This window comes from Hyposmocoma kahamanoa, unplaced genomic scaffold, assembly GCF_003589595.1.
Source record: "Hyposmocoma kahamanoa isolate Upper Pololo Valley unplaced genomic scaffold, ASM358959v1 100021, whole genome shotgun sequence".
NCBI classification, from domain to species: Eukaryota; Metazoa; Arthropoda; class Insecta; order Lepidoptera; family Cosmopterigidae; genus Hyposmocoma; species Hyposmocoma kahamanoa.
In genome coordinates this window covers 5,691,134-5,712,909 of record NW_020653200.1, presented here as the reverse complement: position 1 = coordinate 5,712,909, position 21,776 = coordinate 5,691,134, and the positions used below count along the sequence as shown (strand labels likewise).

Below are 21,776 nucleotides of genomic sequence, written 5' to 3'. Positions count from 1 at the left end.
TTCTCGTTGTCGATCGACAATGTCGATCGTATCTGTAGGCACCTTAATAGATTTCTCATAGATGGCGCTACGACTAAAAAGTCGTTGAAAGACCAAGCACAAAGACACGACGCCAGCACATAGAAAAATTCGTGAGTTCCGTTGGTTCGTTCCATGGCTTAGTTGGTATAGCGTCTGGCACGGTATGCAAGAAGACGTCGGTTCGAATCCGACCAGATCGAAGGAATTTTTTCTGAGTGTTTTTTCTGAGTGTTCGATCTTTGTATTAATAATTAATATTCTTTCTTACACTAGCGTTACAGTAAATTTATGAAAATTTAATTTGTGTTAAGAAGAATAGTATTTTTTTAAATAAACATAAGTAATACGAGTAATTAATATGAACTGGCTATTCTTCACATAGTCACAAATTCAATCAAAGTCAATAATACGATTCTGGGTGATATTCAAAATTTGCCATTTGCGAGGTTTAAAATTATAGAGAAACAAGAATTTTACATTAGGTTTTATTGTTTTTTACATTACGTTATTTTTATTATATTTAACATTACATTAGGTTTCACAAAACTTCTTCGTTCTTACAAACCATGGTAGTAGCTCGTTTAGCTCTTACAAATTGTCTTGATCTATCTATCATATTTCTAATAAACATTGTAAATGATAAATGTATACAAATGTTTATGTACAAAGAACAACCCTAGATTTTCTTACTCATTCTTCTCAGGGAAATCTGTCTTACGAATGAGTAATAGAGTTCAATCAATGTGACGATTTGTAGTGTATTTTTTTTTACCTGTGAATTACAGATTATTTGTCGGTTTATTGGGTTTTTGCATTGACCTGCTCAATGGGTTTTTGCGATAGTTACCCATAGGAAATGAAATTATGAAACTATTTTTTCAGATCTAAATCGAAAAAAAAATGAAATAAAAATTTAAAAATAAGGTAATTAGTAAATAACTTTTGCAACAATTTATTTGTAAGTCAATGAACAATAGTGAGAAATAGGGTGGTTTGCATTAATATTAGAGATAACTAGTGTCACCAGTGACCGTGGGACCTGTAAAGGGCCTAAAACGTTGGTTTGTTTGAAAAAACAATATATGTGATTTAGATCCGAAAAAGTAGTTTTATTTTCGAAGAATATTAGTGTTTGAGTTTGTAAATAAGAATTAGAATTTTTAGGTAAGCACAGGCGAGATCTTCAAAGGTACGAATCCAACTACTGCTAATGCCGTTGATGCATATAATCGTATGGTACTTACTTCAAGGAATAAGAGAATAATTATATGTCATCATTAGAAATGTTGACATTGAAGAACAAAATTGTTTGTTCTAATTCAGGTTTTGGATATTTTACAAATGTGTATTTATTATATAATTCCCGCCGTAATGTATTTTATAGGTATGGTGTACTGGTTGATAGGTAAATTAATATAAGTTTTAGACTTTTTTTGTATCCTGTTTTAGAATGTTGCGACCAAATAGTCCTTTAAAGGAATACAAGCAACTACCAAAAATCCTAAATATTATATTGAAATAACAATTATATATCTGTTAGGCTGTATCTTAGTGTATAGCTCTTAATAATGCTAGTGGGACTATTGGGAATTAGAAAAAATATGTTTTCTCTTGGCTTAATTAAAAAAAAACATGTATCGAGTGTTTTGTGTCAATTTAGCAAAGAGAGACAATTTTTTATGGAAATTAAAGTTTTTATAATCAATATGTCTATCTCCTTTATGTGTATGTGTGAAAGTTTGGTGCCGTTTTCTTTCTGTCACTACCAATGGACAAGTTGTTTAAAAGAACAATGTCGGACAAACAACTACACTGGCAACGATTGCCATTATTTTTATATTATTCTCACAAAACAAACAGCAGTGGCCGCCATTAAGGAAATAATAAAAATAATAATAATAATAATAATAACAATGTCAGTTTTTTCTGTATGTTATTTTCAAGAAGAACGCTACTGACCTTGACTGTGCTACCGGACGAAAGGGCAAGTTGCAGGCTCTTAACCCAAACAATAAGCAAGTCGTAGAGACTAGACACTTTCACTATAGAAGAGAATTGACATGAGTACATGCTCAGTTAAGGGGCTCTTTATTCTCACCAGGTCGGCAATCGGTGTGTAGGTGTGGTTGTTCTACGATACGATACTGAAGTGGTCGTCGAATTCGTAGAGAACTTCCTTAGGTCGTTGGTTGCTACAAATGCGAAGAGAGAGGTTTTTGAGAAAAACGTTTTACCCACCACGAGGGAGATTGGCGTTGTGAGAACATAGTCAAAGTACGTTACCATTGCCTTGCTTTTATAAATTGGACTGTTCTTGGTAGGCGAAAAGATATGTGAAGCTTGTCGAATTAAATAACTACAGAAACCAATTTAGGGCTGTTCATCGATTGGTACAACTAGGCGTCGTCTAAGGGCGAAATTTACTGATTCACATGTTGCTGGTTCATAGGGAGCACAGGGGAGGCAATAATACAAAATCCTAGGAACTCTGGCTGTAATGGACTGAAAGTAGAAGTGTGCCTGAGCACTCTCGAAAAGCGCGAATTGATAAATAATCGCGAGCAATGTACCCGGAACACGGGTCAGTTGCTTGGTGGATAGACTCCAGCCCCTCAATAGGCTTTTTTCACCGGCTCTGATGTTCACAACCACGCGCGTATTTAAGTGTCTGTACTAATTTACAAAATTGATTCGCGTCAAACTCTATGGAAAGATTTATATCTTTTGAAAGTACACCACGAGAATTATAGGCATACTACGAGCAGTTTAACTGTTATCATAAACACTTGGGGCGATTGCGGCGTCCGAGAAAATGAGGACAGCCAGTAGATGATGGTTAGATAGCCAGATAGCTATCTGGCTATCTAACCATCACCTTTTTCATTGGATCCACGTTATTTAGCTAAATAACGTGGATCCAACAGGTCAATAAATGAAATGCGATGTTGGATCACCGTTCACGACACCTGGAACTAATTTAGTGGTATGAATGAACTTCCCGGGAGAGAGCTCGTGGTTCGTAAGAGAGTGAACGTCTACAACCATAATATCTTTTTAGGTTCTTCCCGTATTCTAAAGCTTAGATTATTCTGTTTTGATTAAAAGATTTGTTTTATAGTTAAATGATTGGCGATAAAGCAAATAGCCATTTAAATACGTATGGTATTTGAACAGGGCTATTGGACTTGAATGATATCTTGTAAAGGACGCCCTTCTGGCCGAAGCATCTAGTAATTCAGCTCGTCTATTGCTGTATGAATTAGGTTTATCAAGTATAAATAATAATTATCTATTTTAAACAGTTGACAAAGAGTCACTTTATATAATGTGTTTTAATTTCTTAAGGTAAGCCGTTCACTACGATGAAATTAAAGTTCATGTATGAAGTAGGCTTATCAAATATAGCTATTTTTGCGTGTTGTTACGTAATTAAATAAAATAAAAAATGACCCTTGTTTGAAAAACGTCAGAACGAATTTTGTGTAGTAAGGCCTACTAAAGCTGAGTTTTCACTATACGAGTACGCTCGGACCGAGTCCACTCGGATGACTGTCAAGACGCTACTCGTAACGTGCAAACATGTGATCCGAGCGCACTCGGACGTCGGCATTCGATGAGAGTCGACTCAGACGCGGTTATATTTTACAAGTGTACTTGGATCATTTTACAAATCTGCCGTTCACTGATTAAAACGCGGCTAAGTGACAAATGGTTAAATAACCGTTTTAAATGGCAAAAAATAAAGCACAAAACTCTCTTTTAAAAACAGTTAAAATTAGTTAACGTGTTCGACTTGTCAGAGCTTACCCTAACGATGCGTGACGGAAATATCATTAAACAATTTCAATATTGGAAATGAAACTATTTTTCCGGATTTAAATCGCGTATATTTGTTTTTTCAAACAAACCGACGTTTCGGGCCCTTTACAGGTCCCGTGGTCACGGTTGACTGAATTTCAATATTCTAAAACTGGGTTATGGCTTTTTTATGATATCTCAAAAATATTTTGTCACTTAGTCGCGTTTTAGTTAGCGGACGGCAGCAATACAAAATGGCGAACTAATGGAATGAATGTGACGCTATGAGGTTTTAAGCGTGTATTCATTTTCCTCTTCCACTTTGCGAATAAAATTATTAGAAGCACCCCGTTGAACACGTCTTAAAATCCATCCATCATCTTGATTGCGCAAAGAGACAAATTCTACTCGCATGATGATGAACGCGTAAGGTGTAAACCGAAATCCGACTGGACTCCTGTACGATCTAGCTCGTACGAGCACACTCAGTCCGAGAGCACTCGTATGGTAAAACCCGGCTTAACAGTGGCGCCATACCAACAGCGGCGGAGTCCTTCAAGAATAGGATATCCACTACACTGATTCAATACGATTTGGGAACGTCACGCGTCTTGGAACAGTTCCTAGGATGATTGTTTTAAATATAAAACGTAAACACACAATGACAAACATACTAGTTTTACATGCTGCATTGCGTACAGGCGACGACGACGTTGTGACTAAAATAGCGGCGCTGCTGCATTTGATGCAATGGGATATCCTGAAGAATTATTTTTATATATCCCTGTCTGCATATCCGCTGCTCATTATTAATTGTTTATTGTAATTTTTATGTATCAATGCTCTTCATGTTTGTACGATTGTATGTATATATACAGGATACACATACTAACCAGTGAGCTTTTCTGATGTTATTTTTATGTTGTTGTTATTTGTATAGACCCGAATCTCACCAGCAAAAACGTAATGGCGGGACTTCGAATTCTATCTCTATGCTAAGAATTTGAAATTTGATATTGTTGTAAAACCGGATATAAGTAAAACGTGCAATTTATTTGCCCGGCGGATTGTACATATCCGTCATTTACAGAATCTGCCATTCGCCGAAAAAAGAAACTATTATAAGGGAGAAAAACTAATGCGGTCTGAAATGTTAAGATGAAGTTTAGAAATGTAGTAGCTTGGTGAAGTAGTTTATTTAAATTAAACAAATAAGTTTTTTTATGGTACTAAGTGACGGAAAAGTCGTGCGCTTGGTGGTAAGCGACACACCTGTCCTTAGCAGTTGTAGTGTCACTCAGAGCTTTAAATCGCGAAGATATGAGGGGCACTGCCACAGTGCCCGTCACCCTGAGACATAAGTTGATAAGTCCCATGTGTCTGTAATTTCACCATCACCTTTACCCTTCAAAACCGGAAAGTATTCATGCTCACATTATTGCTTGGCAGCAGAAATATTAAGGTAATACTTCCCTGGACGAAATCTTTCACAAGGAGCTACTAAAATTTTCATTTTATGTAACATGTTTTTGAATTTATGGATTAAAATCAGCACAAAAAACCTACTCCTATTTTTCGATCATATCTGTAGACATCAAGTTTTAGGAAACTATACACAAATATTATTACTATTTTTATAAACTTGCCTTCTACGCGAGAGATAGCGATTTCCGTAAAGGTTGTTTTGAGAAATATCTGAAGGTCCTAATCCCTTAAAGAATTAGGCACCCTGCAAAAATATGAGAGAATATGAAAGGATAATGTTAGCTTAACGTAACTTATTTAACAAGATATTTTGTTACGATTGTATGGAGCTAGTAAAACTCGTTCACCTTTGTACAATGTCTGTGATAACTTCAATATCGCGTTTGAATTCGATTAATGCCATCTAGCGGTGTGTGGGTGAAAACTGTAGAGTAAATATTTTCTATATAAATATCGACATTCGTATGCCCAATTTCACCAATTTCTTTCCATCTGTGATTGAGTGCCTTCAATATTATTTTTTTTATGTTTTAATTAGTACACATAATGGAATTATTATAAGTGAATTTAGTGGACACTCGATGAGGAAAACAATTTTGAGTAGATCGTAAGTACGTATGTATTACACAGATAATTAATTATATGTTATTCTACTATGTGATTACGCCCTACTGGATATATGTATTTATGTAGACACATACAATACAATAATTATGTTAATGTATCTACTTCTTATATGTTACATAACATAATTTTAAAGAACAATATTATGACTATTTATGTATAGGAATTTGATTTATAATAATACTTTGGTATTATGGTTTCTAAGGATGAATGAATATTTATCGCATCGTCGTCGGTTAAATTCGTAAACCTCGTACATCCATTAATGAGAACTTTTCAGCACACAAAAAAAAACGGAATTTCTAATAATAATTTTATATGACAGTCTGTAGGGCTAGCCCGACAGGGCGCGACTTGCGCGAGAGCGACACAAAGCGCGAGATACTGCTATTCTCGCGAAATTCCGTGGTTTATGTCACGCTCTGTCGTGCTTGCGCTACTGTATACCTTTGGTATATAAATTATATTTGAAGCTTTAATTGCCTGACACAGCGCTTTAAAAGTAAATAAGGAATCAATGTTCAAAAACGGAGTTACGAAGTTTTTCAAATTTAGCCGACGGTATCTTCTAGCAAATAATTGCCATAGTAAAGTTTCAAAATGCGGAATTACGGAAATGATATATGTACTTGAATATTTTTATCATCATATTAAATCATTAGAATCATATTACACAATTTTACTTCCTTACCTAATTAATGCTTTTGTTCAAATACTAATTAGTTTTTGAAATGTTACCATTCTTAATTTAAGTGTAAACATTGTAAATTAATACCAAATAAATAAAACTAGGTAATTTGAAGTTGGTTTTTGCATTATTCCGCAAATAAATCTGTAGCTTTTAGGTTAGAGAGTACGGTGAGCGTGTGGTGGCGGGTATGTATAAACAAATATTCTAGCTGGAACACCATACATACATATATTAGCACTAGGATACAAATAGTATTCACGTAACTGAGTGTGGTTTATTTTAAAGTAGTTAATATCTGCTTGTTTAACTATGTCTAAATTGCTTAAATCCTAGTTTTACTTCATAATATTGAAGCTTTTATTGTACCAATAGTAGACTAAATATTTAATAAACAAACTTAAAAAAACTCTTGTACACTTTTATGTCGAAGAAGATTATCCACACTTCGAAATATCAAGACAGACAAGTTAAAATGAAACTCTCATAATTTGTTAAATTTATGACAAATGTCAGTAAACTTAAATTTTAATTAGAATAATGTACGCGTGTATGTTGGTAGCTTTATAATGATTTAAAAGTGAAATAATAAATAAATAAAAAATATATATATTTCGGTAGTCGTGAATAAACTGTACATTATTGCAGAGATAGGAAATACTCAATTTCTATACGTCTACATGCGAGGTCTTCTAATATAAGAGCCCAGCGGGCAATTCTGTATCGTGTTTTTTTTTGCCTTTAACTTCAATTTGCTGTTATGTTTCGGCTGTTTAATTATGGATTGCTGATTGTATTTCTTTAACAACAGCACGTTTATTTTTAATATTTTTATTTAAGAATTCTTTATGTGTTTCTGTAGCCAAATAATTGTTAATTCATTTATATAATATGGTCAACTTATTAAATGCCTCGAAATCTAATTCAATTACTGTTCTGTTTTCAATCAGTTCGTGAAAGCATATCTTTTTCAATATTAGCTAAGGTTAGCTAATATTGAAAAAGATATCCACAAGCAGGTGCTTGTGGATAGAGGTAGATGAATCAAATAGAGAAGTTGTAATTTGTAAACTAAGTACGCATTCACAGACTTAAATTTAAATTGTCACGATTTTCCGGAGAAAATTCGTATAAAGTAATATTATGAAATTAAAAACTAGTTTCGGGAAAATATGTATTTTCAATTTATATTTCTTTATGAAACATATATAACTAAAATATTAAAATGCCTACAGACAGACCAGCACATATTGTTAGCCGTTTAGTTTAAGTGCTAACATGTATGTATATGTACAGGATTTGTCATTACAACCATCGACAGATGTAAACAGCGACTAAAACTGTGTTTTGTTCTATGCTATATATTCATTCTAAAAGGCCTAGCGCTCATTGACACATTTCGCAAATAATTATTAAACAGGTGTTTTTAATTTTTTCACTAGTTCGCAAATACCACTTTATATGTAACACCTGAGAATTTGACGAAAACTGAAACTTCATATTTCTATGTAAACACAAACATCACTTTATTTCCGTTCTACATCATTAGTACATTCTGAAAACGGCAAATGCGGTATACTAAATACCGTTTTGGTTAATTACCCATTTCATATAGTGTTCAAAGAAAATGGGTTGATACGACTTTTGAAGCTTATTAAGTATTGATTGTTAGTTATTATATTGACATTGCGGTGTCTGTTAAAAATTATGATAAGGGTGACTGACCTGTGATGCGATGCGTGCTCGTCAGGGCGGGCGGGCGACGACTGGGCGGGCGGAGAGACGCTCGCGCAGCCAGTGGACGAACTGGATTCGTTTAAAAGCGCACGAGACGAGAGCGCCACGGCGGGAAACTCAGATACGACACGAGATGAATCATTCAAATTCAAACTCAAACAATCTTAATTTCATAGATAACTAAATTGTATAATCCTCACATTGATTAAACATATAAGTTATTCGTAAGGCAGATTCCCCTAAAAAGAACGACTAAGAAATTCTAGGGATTACTCTTTGTAAATAAATATTTGTATACATTTATCATGTGTAATATTTATTTCAAGTGTGGACCACGGATTTTTGTCATCCAAGTACGTAGAAACTGTATGGTAATAAACTTCAGTGCAAGTTTTTTGTTTCACTGTAGTTTTAAACCTTTAACTTGAACTTTTGAGTAGACAAAGAAAACCAGAACTACCAGAAATAATTATGTACGATAACCTTTATTTTAGTTTTAGGTAACAATCTTATACCTTTGGTCTAGAAACTGTATTTTAAGTTTCAATTGCCCAATATTGTGCTTGAAGAGTAAACAAGGATCGGATTCAATTTAGCCGACGGTATACTTTGAACCATAAATTTGTGATTTTATGAAGACGATTGTCAAAAACAGCCAGTTTACTGTTATGTTCGTATTCATATTTATGTTTGTTTATCACTATTTTGCTTAAATGTTCTTCTATTCTTATAATTATTAACACAAATATCGAACACTTAGAACAAATTCCTCTGATCCGGCTGGATTCCAATCGACATCTCCTAACAAACCGTGGCAGACGCTATGCCAACTATGTCTTTCTTTGTATTAATAATTACACCAAACTAGTGGAGTAATTTCCCAAAAAAAAATTGAGTATCAATTCAATACAAATTTATTACTATTCTTCTTAACATAAATTAAAGTTTCACAAACATACTGTAATATATATTATATAAGAATATCAGATTCTAAATTGAATTATAAACATTTAACATTATTTTTATATTTAGGACATAAAATGTTAAAGTAGATACATTTCCATCGATAATTTACTAGCAGTAGAGCTCCTTGTGAAAGAGTTCGTCCACGGAAGTACTGCCACCTTACCTATTTCTGTTGCCAAGCAGTAATATCAACAATATGTTCGGGTTTAGAAGGGTAAGGGCACTGGTGAAATTACAGGCACACGGAACTTGCCAACTTATGTCTCAGGGTGACGGGCGCAGTGGCAGTGCCCATCAGATCTTTGCGGTTTAAAGGTCTTAGGGGCAAAGCAACTGATATGGACAGGCGTGTAGCTTACGTCGTTGAACGGTTACCATCCAGGACTGCCACGCAGAGGTGATGCGTTCGATTTCCAGGCCGGGAGAAATATGTGTATGGCCTACATTTATTTCTCTCGTGAGTTTGGGTGTAATTTGTGGTTGTCTAGTGTGTGTCCATGACACCCGCGACACAGGGTTTCCCTAGTGCGGGGCTAGGAGCGTGTTCGTTATTATTAAATTTATTGTAAAGTTTAACGTGTGAGTGACTTACTTGTTAGCACAAAAAACAGCTGGGTCTTCTGCAAGTCGTATGGATCGTAGTAGGGGAAAACGTAAGTGAGTTGATAAGCACGGACTAAGACCTATATCATTATTATTTTAATAATATCAAGTGACTGGGCGATATAATTTTGTCGTACTTGTGTCACAGCCCCTTACAGATTAGTAAAAGGAAACTGAAAGAAAAAAGCAGTATGTATTTGTTTTTTGAGTTTTTTCCAATACGACAAGTTATATTGATACATCGGTAAGCCGGTCAAATAACTCAGTTACAACGCTTTCTCTCTTGTGTTGTATGCACTATTAACATGCAGTGTCGGTTTGGAATCTGCTTGTCTAAGTACATTTTTACTCTGAATTATATGATAAATACCTATACCGTTTATGAATACTAGTCAGGCTGTTGTAAAAGAATGTAAGTGAGACAAGGACTGTAAAGGAATTTAAGGAATACTTTCTTTTACTAAATTTGTAGGACATAAAATAATTCATTTTTGGGTCATTCACACATTTTCCAGGTCTTTTCTACTGGAATAGAATTACTGTAGAATCAGCATCTATTTTCGATGTTAACCAAATCTTACGCTACTTTGTTTTAATTATAAAAATAAAAATACAAGTTCTTTTTGAACTTTTATTGCTTTTTTTGTTTCTTTAACATAAATAGCATTTATTTTTAATTATTACAAGTAAGTTACAAACGTACAATATGTATTGCACCATTAATAAATAATAATATAAAATAATTCTTTTATTTAGACTATTGCACCTAAATTACGGTACATAACGACATTGTATTTCATAGTGTCGGTGAACTTACTAGAAAAACATTGAAAAAAAAAAGCTTAATGAGTTTTTGGTTCCTTTATTTGGTTGATTTAGCATTACATTTAAAAATGACGGGACGGGCGGTCGGCGTAGGGCGAGTAGTGTGGAGACACGGTAGCTTAGGGCGAGCCGCTCGCCGAGCGCCCGTCCGGGCCGTACCCGGTCTAACGGCGCGCTGCGTCGACACGTATATGCGCCGGCGCCGCCCGCCGCTATTTTACATCACTTAACGAACGACTAGGCTTATACCCGACCGGAATTTGAGCCCCGATATCGACTGGTGGAGAGAAATGCTTAGCGGGGCGGGGGATAGGGTTCTCACTCCGAACTGAGCGCACGGGACTCCTGCACCAGATACACCTGAGAGCCGGGCACAGTGGAGGTGGTGACAAAGGTGCGGTGCTTGGCGCGGATCAGAGTCAGGTTGCTTTCAGCGACGTCGGCGCGGTCTTCGGCCGCCTCGAGTTCGCGCTGGAATCGTCGTACCCTCGTAACCGATTGCTGGGACATGCCCTCCTGTCACAAAATATAAATACGACTTTAGTTCTATTTCAAATAAAATGTAGGTACATTGGAAGTAAGATAAGTTTGTGTCATTTCCAATAAAACCACAAATCAGCAAAAAAATACCTGTTCAGTGAGTTGCCTCTTATAGATGTTGACCTTCTGAGTCACCTTCTCAAGCGAATCCTGGAGGAGAGCAATGTTCTTTTGGTCCTCCTCGCATTGAATCATGACTTCTTTGAGTTGACGCTCTTTCTTGCGGAGAATCTTAATGGTCTCGGCGTGCCTCCTCTTCTCCTCATCCGTCTCTAGCTCCAGGTCCTTAAGACGGGCCTCAAGTTTGCTGATAATGCGCTTTCCACCGACGATAGCGTTGGTTTCAACTTCTTCAAGACGAACCGAGAGGTTCTAAATCAAATCGAAAATGTAAAAAAAATTTACGAATCAATAAACTCGATACAAATCTCCAGGTTTCGTGTTTTGTCTATATTATTTATTACCTTAACTTCGATCTCGAGAGACTTCTTGATGGCTTCGATCTTTACAATCCTTTCCTGCTCATCGTGTAGGTGCTCGACGGTGTGTTTCAGCTCAGTCTGAAAGATGACAGACAATACGATATTATCATCTCTTTAGGTCATCATAATTACGGATACATTACAATAACATCGCTTACACTATTCTATTCGCTGTAGATATTTCTTTGAACAGATTGAATTTTGAGAGCTAGTTTATTTTTAGCAGTAAGTAGGTCTTATATGCAGAGTGGTTACCTGGACGCGCTGATATCTCTCATCAGCCACGCGCAGTTCCTTGGTGATCTCGTCGTAGTCGGCGGCAACAGCGGCCAACTCCTGCTCAATCTTGGCCTTGCTGCTTGACAAGTTTACGTTGATCACTGTTAACTCGTTGATGCGGGTCTGAGATTCCTCGTACATCTGCTCCACAGAGCGCTTAGCACGAAGGGCCTGAAAAAAAAAGATAAATCGCGTTTACACGGAAGGGAATGACAATTGCAGTGATTATTTATTGTAAAGTATCGCGAGTACATTTAACGTTTACTTATAAATACTGACCTGCTCGTAATTGCCACGAATCTCCTCGACCTCGCCTGTGAGCGATTGTATTCTACGCTGGGCGACGCCGTACTGGTCAAGCGTCACCTGGAGCTGCCTCTGGACCTCATCGTAGTGGGTCTGAATCTCAGTGAGCTGTCAACATTGACACACTTATTTAACACATGACATCTCATTATAATATGTTTTATCTTCTAGTGCGTCTACAAGTACTTTTACGCGAGTACCATCTAACGAAACAATGTTCGAAGTTCAAAACAAGAATAAAAATATATTAAAAGTGTAATAAAAAATAAACATTGTTGATGAATATGTAAATAGTATATAGCGATTTGAACTCGCCCTATTAGACCCCACCATTAGTATAATAATACATATATAGTATTTAAATATATATTTCCGTAATATTTTTACCAATGGTAGCTGCATGCATCTAAGTTAAACGACTGTTAGCCTTGAACACATTAGCAGATAGATATTACCAATTAGTAAAGTAACCTAAAAATTAAGAACGTATCTAGTTAATTAAAGTATTCTTAGTAATTAAAGTAGACTTCAAAATATTTCTAACTTTTCAATTAAAGAACGTGTTCTGATTATTCATGCCAATTATGTTACTTATTAGCCATAAATCTGTAGATTAAATGCAATGCTTATCATACCTGAAGCGATTGCTTCTTGATGGTCTTCTGAAGGTCGATGTTGGTTTTGTTGGCAACGTCCAAAGAGAGTTCTAGTTCAGTGATTTGCAACTGCAGCTTCTTCTTGATGCGTGTTACCTCCGTCTTCAGCTTGGTCTCGGCTTCAACCACACGAGCGTTAAGCTGCTCGATTTCAATGCTGGTCTGCTTACTATAAAAAAACCATAGCATATAATGCTTCGTTCATTATGTTAACATAATTTGGCGGAAATTGGATTGTTTGAGGTAACCTCATAGCCTGCCGAATCACAGTTCAAATTGTATGTCTCACTTAGGATAGATAATTTTAAATCTTTTCAAACAACAACTAAATTTTGTTCAAGTGCCGTGTAGAGTCACGTTTTACTAAAAGTTCTTTTCAAACATGCAAGATACAACAAAAAGCCGACAGTGCAAGTCTTATAGTTCACAATAATTTTCCAGTATGTACATAAATGTCCATTTGTTTTAAAACTAAATGAGATAGAATTAATGACATTTACGTATAACTACAATTAAACACAATTATTACCGGTATTTTAAATAATATTACCTGGTATCAATAAAAAGATTTGTTTGTAAGTGTTCGAATTGTTTTAAAGTATCTTTTATGTCGTTTAATTTGTATATATAACTTTCATCTATTGTTGGGTATTCAGTTTCAATTGTCACTATACACTTCCTGGGAGACGTTGCGCGGATGCTCCTTACAGCTTGCGAAACTGATTCCGAAAATTTATTGTCTGTCACGTTAGAAACTGTATTTTCAGATTTTTGCATAGATGACATCCAGTTTTCTGTAATTCGGGCAAGATTGCGGTCCACTATTCTTTTTCTAGCTTGTACATCCATGTGTCTCACTATCCCTTGATCCACATTTTTTCTGCTCTCTTGCAGCAAACTTTGAGCGATAGCTTTTGCTGATTTGCCTCTATACACTAAAGCTTTACTTCTCAATTCAGCACTTACATTCGCTGCTTTTTCATAAAGCTCGAGTTCCTTTTCAATTTCATCCATTCTCTTCTTTTGTCTCTCTGCTTTGGTTTTTTCCCTATCGACTTTCTTCTTTTTTGCTTTTACACTGATACTTTCAACACCAACGTGCTTTGTGACGTTTGCCGCTGCTGCAGTGGCCACTACCGAGAAGGCGGAACGCTGCTTATTGACATCGAATTTGTTGAGTTCCCTTTTTGCTTGTTCCGCTACTTCACGTGCAATTCGGGAAGTGTCTTCTTCTGAATAAGTTCGTATAGGTTTGTCAAAACGGTATTTTTCCAAACCCCTTTCGTTATTCCACGGCAGATGCGGAGGTTTTGCCGAAATACCGTGCTGCCGCTCAGAGATATAGTCGATCATAGGCTGGTAGAAATTGATACCGTAGCCATAATTATCTTCGTAGACAGAGGTGGGGGGTCTCTTCCACTTGCAGTAGTTGGGCACTTGAACAGGCGGCATGATGAAACAGTTGAAAGATTTACGTTCGCTGATCAATCGTTTCGTTTCACTAATCGTCACCCCGACGTGTGTCGCCAGGGGCCGACATTGCGTAATTGGGACAGTAAGATAATCAACGTCGTCTTTTGTACAATTATTAGCCACAAATGTGCCAAAATTGAATGTGATCTCTTGTAATATTCACCAATCACATGAGTAGTTAAATATAAATGTAGGTCGTGCCAGTTTTGAGTCATGTAATATAAATAAGTAAATGTGAGTACAGTGTAAATAGTTTCATTGCGGAAGCAATACGTGGTATGTTAATTTTGGTACTTTACATTAGCTACTTAGTTATTCGTTGAAACATTTGCAGATTTTAAATATTAATGTAAATTGCCCTAAGTCCATGATGATTTATTGATTTAATCTGTCAATATGAAATTGGCGTGGATCCATTGATGGAAGTGTGTCATGGTTGTGATTTGATAAGGCCTGTCGGTTGAATGTTTGGATGACACTCGTCACTTAATTGGCTGCGAGGAGTGGGGAGATAGCGCTGAAAGACGCATAGGGCATGTAGTTCCGAGTTGGCGATCGCAAGGTGTGGTTTGTATGCCATCTGGTAAATCTGTTGTGATCTGTGCTGCTGTATTTTTGGGAGTTGAGTTTGTTTCTCTTAGCATTTACTTGGGGAAATTTTAGTTCTTCAGCACCGTGTTAAATAAAACTGACCAAGTGAGTAATCGTGGTAACAATTTATTTTTCCTTTGCGCCACCTGATCTTTTAACATTTTGATTTAGATTAGTGACTAATGTCATACTTACCTGTAAATATATATATATATATATATATATATTTACATACTCGTGTAAATACTTACCGGATGGCTTCAATCTCTTCCTCCTTCTCCTGGAGGCGGCGCTCTGCCTCGTGGCGGAATTGGCTGAACTCGGCAGTCAGCCTCTGCGAGCGCTGCTCCTCTGCTTTGCGGCCCTTTATAACAACAGGTAATCATATTAAGCATACTGCGATATATAATGTAGCAGGCTAATGAAAAATTGCGAAAATATTTGGTATGTACACTGTCATTGCCAGCAATATTTTGGTTAAATATCATTAATGTGAAAACTACGACCTAATCATCGAAAATATTTTATGCAATGTGGTTATCAATTTTTTACACGAAGTTGTATTTCGCGAATTTCTTTAAATAATTTAATTCTTATGTCAGCGAAAACTAACACCGAGCGTATATAAGTCAAATTATACGAGACAATAGCCTTCGATTCTATAAATACTGATTCCTTTTCGAATTGCGCGGTACTCTGGCAGTAATTTTCTCATTTATCTGTGAGCTGAATCTCTGCCAAAGCATTACTAACAAGTCAATGCGGCCTGTTAATTAATGCATCTGCAACAATGCCGTCAAATGAAACAGTTGAATGGTATTATTAGGACCTCGGTACAATTTAATGAAGAACTTCCATTTGTTTCTATTCTTATGAAGCTGGTCAAGTGTGTTTGCGTGGTTTAGATGAAAAATCGGGATTTATTTTTTTATCAGAATATTACATATTACCGACATTGTCTACCTGATTTTTACTTTCTAAATTTGACTGAATTGACTGCTTACATTGTCTTAGTCTCTATTAAAACACTGATGATAATAATAACGGTCAATGATTTGGTGGACATGTAAGGACGTTACAGTGACGAAGCTATATGGAATATTACTTACGGCCTCAGCTTCTTTGTAGGCGGCAGTGAGTTCTTCTCGCTCGTTCTCAAGACGGCGCAGCTCGATCTCGAGCTCGTGAAGACGGCGGGTCAACTCGGTGATGTTAGCGCGAGCTTCGTGCAAGTCGTCTATAAACAAAATGTCACTATATTTTTAACACTGTTTAGACATTCTTCAATAATCGAATTCTTTTCCACGAGTTATTAAAACGAATTAATTACAAATAACGTATATATTTTATTTGCTTCGAATACTGAAAGTTTTCATGGTATTCGCTAGTTTTGATCTCAAATTCTCAAATCACGATTAAAGAGGAAGTGCGACGACTTCCGCTCATAGGCTCAGGAAACGCAAATAATATTCATCGACCTGAAAAATTTGTGGATGTTTACGTAACCATAACGCTCTCCTCATGACCTCACTTTAAGGACTTGGGTGGTTGAAAGTGTTGGACTGTGAAAATCAATTTGGGAAACTTTGGTGCAGTTACACGTATTTTAGGTGGCGCTCCGGATTTCGTTGGTCTAATATCCCCAGCCAAGGACTCTCCTAGTTTGAGATCAGGTAATTTGTGGTACTTATCTAGGACTTTATTATTACAATTCTTTGTTCAATTCAGAACAACTGATTGGGCATAGATTATGTCTATTTCGATTTTTTAATTTTATTTAGACAATATTTGTAAGCATTGTAGATAATCTAATTTTGGTTTGTAGCGCGTAGCGTATAACAGTAGACGAAGTTGAGTAGAAAAACCCAGTAGTAAATTTCAAGACCAAGGTCAAGGCCACTATCATGATGTTATCGCCAAATTCAATCACTGGGGCAATAAATAATTGTAATTAATTACAGGGGGTGCCAGACATGAATACTCTCCGCTATGTTTGTATTAATAGACTGGACCATTTTATAACTTCCGTAGCATTGACTGAATGGGTGTTATTGGTCTAACCAACAAGACATCTCAAGAGTTAATACTTAACATAAGGTTGCTTTATGACTTTGAATGAACACTAATCAATGCGTGTTTTGCTGCAAGTATATTTTCAAATTTATTAATATTAATATCGAACATCGATACCGTGTGCATTTGGATTACAAAGACGACCAACCAATGTGTTCTTGTGGGAACAAAACCACTATAAATCCGTTTTATTAATTTATACCCCATTTGATAGATCTAAAACTTAAAGTAAATGAATTTTTTTATTTATATTAATATATTTTATTTATACTATGGTGTGGCTAGTGTTGCATTAACTATGTCGGTGGTTTTAGTATACTTACCACCCAGTTTCTTATTCTCGCGGCCAAGAGCGTCCTTCTGCTCGCGAGTCTTGTCCAGCTCGTGGCTAACTCGTTGAAGCTCTGTCTGTTTGTTGCGAAGGTCGCGCTGAGTCACTTCATACAGCTGCACAGTCTCTTCAAGACGCGACTTGATCTCGATGTTCACACGCTCAAGCTGCTCAGTTCTCTTTTGCAGCTCCCGAGCTGTGCCGTTCGCCTTTTCTAGGTCGATGATAAGTACTTCGACCTACGAATAATTATCATGATTCTGCTGAAAGACGACCACTGTTGGATTTAATAAAATGGGGCACAATTGGTCATAAGGCGGACTGAATCTAAAATAAGGCTCTAACTGCTTTCGAAGTTAACCATGGTTTGAAATAACCTTTTAAATGATAAACACAAACAATTAATGAGGATATCAATTGTGAAATTGAATTAAAATCTTAGTGGCATACCTCACTCTGGAGACGAGATTTCTGTTTCTCAACGTTACTGATCTTGGCGATGAGAGTCTCAATTTGTTCCTCTTGCTCTTGTATGCGGATAGAGTACTTGCGGCGGATCTCCTCGATTTCCTCCGCACGCGCGGCAGCCTCGGCTTCGAACTTGGACTTCCAGTGCTGCAGCTCGCCGTTAGACCTAACTAGCTGCCGTTCCAGATCCAAACGGGCCTCAGACTCTTCCTCCAACTGCACGCGGACGGACTCCAGGTCGATTTCAACCTGTTGGATGTTATTACAAATATTATAATATAATAGTTTTAAAAAACAAACAATATGTTTAAAAAAACGGCATTGCATACGCTGGGTTCTATCTATCTTATCGTTACCGTATCTTTATATTTTAGAAGGAATACGCAATGACCTGGTGCAAGTTAGCCTCGAGCAAAGAGCGCCTTCTGTCCTCATCCTCGAGCCTGCGGCGCGCGTCTTCCAGCTGACTGATCAGCTGGCTCTTGAGGTACACCGTGTTCTCAAGGTTGACCTGAAATTAAATGTGCAGAATATTCCATTTAACATGACGTATAAAAATTATGTAACGACATCAAATTCATGATAGTATCTAAAACATCGACTACTTTTTCAAGATACGTTTAATACTCGTATAAGCGTAAAGTGCTTTATTAATATAATTTTTTACTTCGTACCTTCGAAAACATAGTAGCATTGATATTTTCAATCTGTTATGGTCACCACTGTCGCATTTAACACATTTAATAGTTATTTTAAACTAGTCTAACATACCTTAAGGTCCTGAACTTCCTTGGTGAGCTCAACATTCTCTACAGATAAACGCTGCTTGTGTGAGGTGATGTCCACAATGGTGCGGTTCAGCTCTTCAATCTTGATGTGCAGTTCGCTGATGGTAATTTCTAGCTTTTCAACGACCTTCTGGACAGTGATCTTCTCCTTGGTCACATTCTCAACTTGAGCCAGTAGCTCGTATACTTCAGCTTGGAACTTCGACTTTTCTTTCTCTACCCTGGAGACAAAGAAACGTATTGTGTAATCTCAAAGTTTTAAAGATTGTTGTGAAGAGAATGAATAATTTGTTAATGTGATTGTTTTGACGTGAATCGCACAGCTTACGCTAAGTTTCGCACAGCTAATCTTACATCTAATATACATAACTCGTCACTCCGTTAGTAATGGACCAAATTGTTAATTGAAGGTTTCTGCAGTCCCTCACCTGGCTTTGCTTTTGGTAAGCTGGTCGATTTGGTCCTGGAAATCCACCACGATCTCTTGGTGTTTCCTCTTGAGCAGGTGAGCAGTCTCCTCAGACTCAAGGTGAACATCTTCCAGTAGTTTGCGGAGCTTGGTCAACTCGGTGTCGCGTTTCCTGTTGATCTCGAACTGAAAAATGAACGCGATCGTTTGAATAGGACCCCAAAATTTAAAAAAATTTTGGAGTCTTACATCTTAAGTTTAAATAATACGGTAGGGTCAAATGCTTTTTTGTTTCGGACACTGTCTTGTAGTTCATTACTTTTTGTCTTGACCTCCGTGATAGTAATTCTTCTGTTTAACCTTTTTTAAAATCAAATCTATAAGTAAAAGTTTTCACTTTACACAAGTACACACACATGATATTGTCGCTTAGCGATATGCAATTTCGCAATAGCCTTAACCAATACGTTTCGCAAAGCATAATTAAGATAATAAAAGTATTAATATTTCTTTTGTTATAAAAATTATACGTTTATTTAACAACAATGTTGTCGTGGTTATTGTGGTCAAAGAATTGAGATGGTTTTATCTGTCCCTTAATTTTAGTTTTTTTTTTATTTTCAGTTTAGTTTGTTGAGTTTTTGCTTGATATATATGTTACATTTCTTACATTTTATTGTATATCGTGATCACTTTCCAATTTCTTCCCTTATTATTTTTAGTGATTCATTATTTCTATGCCATGCTTCATTATATTTAACTTTCTTGTTGTCTTGTTCTACAGATACAAGCAATTCATTATCTCCCGTCACTGGTTCTTTGTAACATCATTTTAGTCGACTTAATTGTATTTAATATATTGTTATCTATTTATTTGTGCTCACTAATATTAGTTTATTTTTAACGTATTTTATGAGAATAAATTAATGTATACCTGGCTCTCGGCTCCGCCTTCAGCTTCCTCCAGCCTCTCAGAGAGTTGAATTACTTGCACGCTCAAATCTGCCTTCTCCCTTTCGATCTGTAAGTTAAATATTGATATAAACCCCACGAAAAAAAAAGTTTAAAAAGAGCAATACTAATATATACGTACTAAAAATATTAGTTGTAATGTATTTGATTCATTAGCTTTACTACTTACTTTTTATTAGACCTTTATTTTCGAAAATTTAGGATATTATGCAGCGTCCTATAATTTATATATACTACGGTATTGTTTCTGTCTAAAATAAGGAATGGTTCATGTCTCACAACGCTGTGACTAACTGGGATATTTTCGCTACTTATACCACAGTCTATTATTATATTTCATTATTGTGGCATTCTCAGCGGCAACGAGCATCATTTGGCCCAGTTTCAAAAGTGAGATCGGAGAGCGAGAAGTTGAAATTTCAGAGAATGCTTTTGCTACGTGGCTAAATTTATCGCGGACAGAGTCGATTCCGCGCATGCGTGTGGCAGTGCTGCGCTGGCGCTGCGCGAAGCGCGCTTCCACCGCGCCAGAAGCTGCGCGAACCGCTGCGGTGCAGTGGTCAAAAATAGGACACAAACGAATTGATCAGATTACGATCTCCGAATGACTAAATGACATAATAATGTTAATCTTAATGATTTGTAGACATGGACGTTATGAAGGAGTAAGAATGTGATAATGATATTGAAATTAAGAAAACACTTTATTTAAGAATGCAAAGTTATTAATCAAATTTCGGACAAATTTTTCTTGCAAATGCTTTGGTGTAAGTTAGAAAGGTATAAAAATTCTTTATTTGCTTTGTTACATTCGGAGATATTCACTTCAGTGTGAAGGTAGAATTTTCCTGAAGTACGGGAAATTTCATTTTTCACTAAGAGGGTGCAAAGGGAAGCGTTAATTGAGGACTGGCGGTATTAATAGAGGTGTACGAAACCCCGCCCACACCTGCGCGCGCGCCCGCTATGGCCTCGGGCGCGCGCGCTGCTCGGATCACGTTTCGCGCTCGCTTACCCTCTGACGCAGCTCTCTTTCGGATTCCAGATCATCATGGAGGAGACGAATCTTGTCCTGAAAAATACAAGATACGCTATGATAGGACCGCAAACACTTCACAAGCACTGCACTAGTATCCCAGTCGGTACCTCCAATCTGGAGAGAGCACTCAGGTCGGCGCTGTACTCGATGTTGACGTCTGTGGTGCCGCCACCGCTGCTGCGGTAGGTGTACTTGGAGGACTTCGCCACGGCGGACATTTTCGCTGTTCGTCTCTCGGTCGGCAGTCGGCGCTACGTTACCGGTCGGGCACCGTTCGACTAGTGAGAACGCGTGCGAGAAGCGCGCGCGCACCAGCGGCCGTCCCGCGCCCCCTCTCCCGCCCCGGTCCCGCACTGCCCGCTACCACGCCCGCGTCGCTCCAGGCTCCCGGCGGGCTGGAGCTCGCGGATCGTGTTACCACCCCCGCGCACCCCCCTCTCAGCCTTTTATAGACACGCCCGCCTTACTGGCGTCGCATCTCTCTTTTATTTGTTTTGCCCAAAATTTGGCGAACCCCTTCACGTTTTCGTCCTACACGACCAGCCACAGCTGCATGATAAGCACCGGTGGCAACGAAGAAAGTTTGCTGGCAGCTGTTGTCCACCATCTACTCCTTGGCAGA

The 21,776-nt window shown here is 37.2% G+C and overlaps 3 protein-coding genes across 3 annotated transcripts in view; all 3 read right to left on the bottom strand.

Annotated features, from left to right (window-relative positions):
- LOC113240548 (dentin sialophosphoprotein-like) overlaps positions 1-8,380 on the bottom strand; it is a 40,369-nt gene extending 31,989 nt beyond the window's left edge. The window contains exon 1 of the mRNA XM_026477884.1: positions 8,342-8,380. The gene's annotated coding sequence lies outside the window, so the exon portion shown is untranslated. The remainder of the gene's footprint in view (positions 1-8,341) is intronic.
- Positions 8,381-10,906: 2,526 nt separating this feature from the next.
- On the bottom strand, positions 10,907-21,446 carry LOC113227334 (paramyosin, long form-like). Its single transcript, XM_026460254.1, has 16 exons — positions 21,262-21,446; positions 21,131-21,187; positions 20,078-20,164; positions 19,163-19,329; positions 18,718-18,955; positions 18,338-18,457; positions 17,929-18,195; positions 17,471-17,717; positions 16,184-16,311; positions 15,326-15,438; positions 12,990-13,179; positions 12,328-12,462; positions 12,025-12,219; positions 11,752-11,847; positions 11,378-11,659; positions 10,907-11,263 (listed from the first exon to the last, which is right to left on the bottom strand). Exons 1-16 carry the CDS (start codon positions 21,370-21,372, stop codon positions 11,066-11,068), a joined length of 2,631 nt encoding a protein of 876 aa, XP_026316039.1. The 5' UTR covers positions 21,373-21,446; the 3' UTR covers positions 10,907-11,065.
- LOC113227415 (paramyosin, short form-like) lies at positions 13,532-14,584 on the bottom strand. The gene has a single exon (XM_026460363.1). It carries the CDS (start codon positions 14,460-14,462, stop codon positions 13,557-13,559), a length of 906 nt encoding a protein of 301 aa, XP_026316148.1. The 5' UTR covers positions 14,463-14,584; the 3' UTR covers positions 13,532-13,556.
- Positions 21,447-21,776: the final 330 nt, after the last annotated feature.

Coding starts and splice junctions, on each gene's coding strand:
- LOC113227415 (XM_026460363.1), bottom strand. CDS start 14,462: ATGCCGCCTGTTCAAGTGCCCAACTACTGCAAGTGGAAGAGACCCCCC.
- LOC113227334 (XM_026460254.1), bottom strand. CDS start 21,372: ATGTCCGCCGTGGCGAAGTCCTCCAAGTACACCTACCGCAGCAGCGGT. Junction 11,848..12,024: donor AGAGATATCAGCGCGTCCAG/GTAACCACTCTG, acceptor GTCATCTTTCAG/ACTGAGCTGAAACACACCGT. Junction 11,264..11,377: donor AGAGGCAACTCACTGAACAG/GTATTTTTTTGC, acceptor ATTTTGTGACAG/GAGGGCATGTCCCAGCAATC.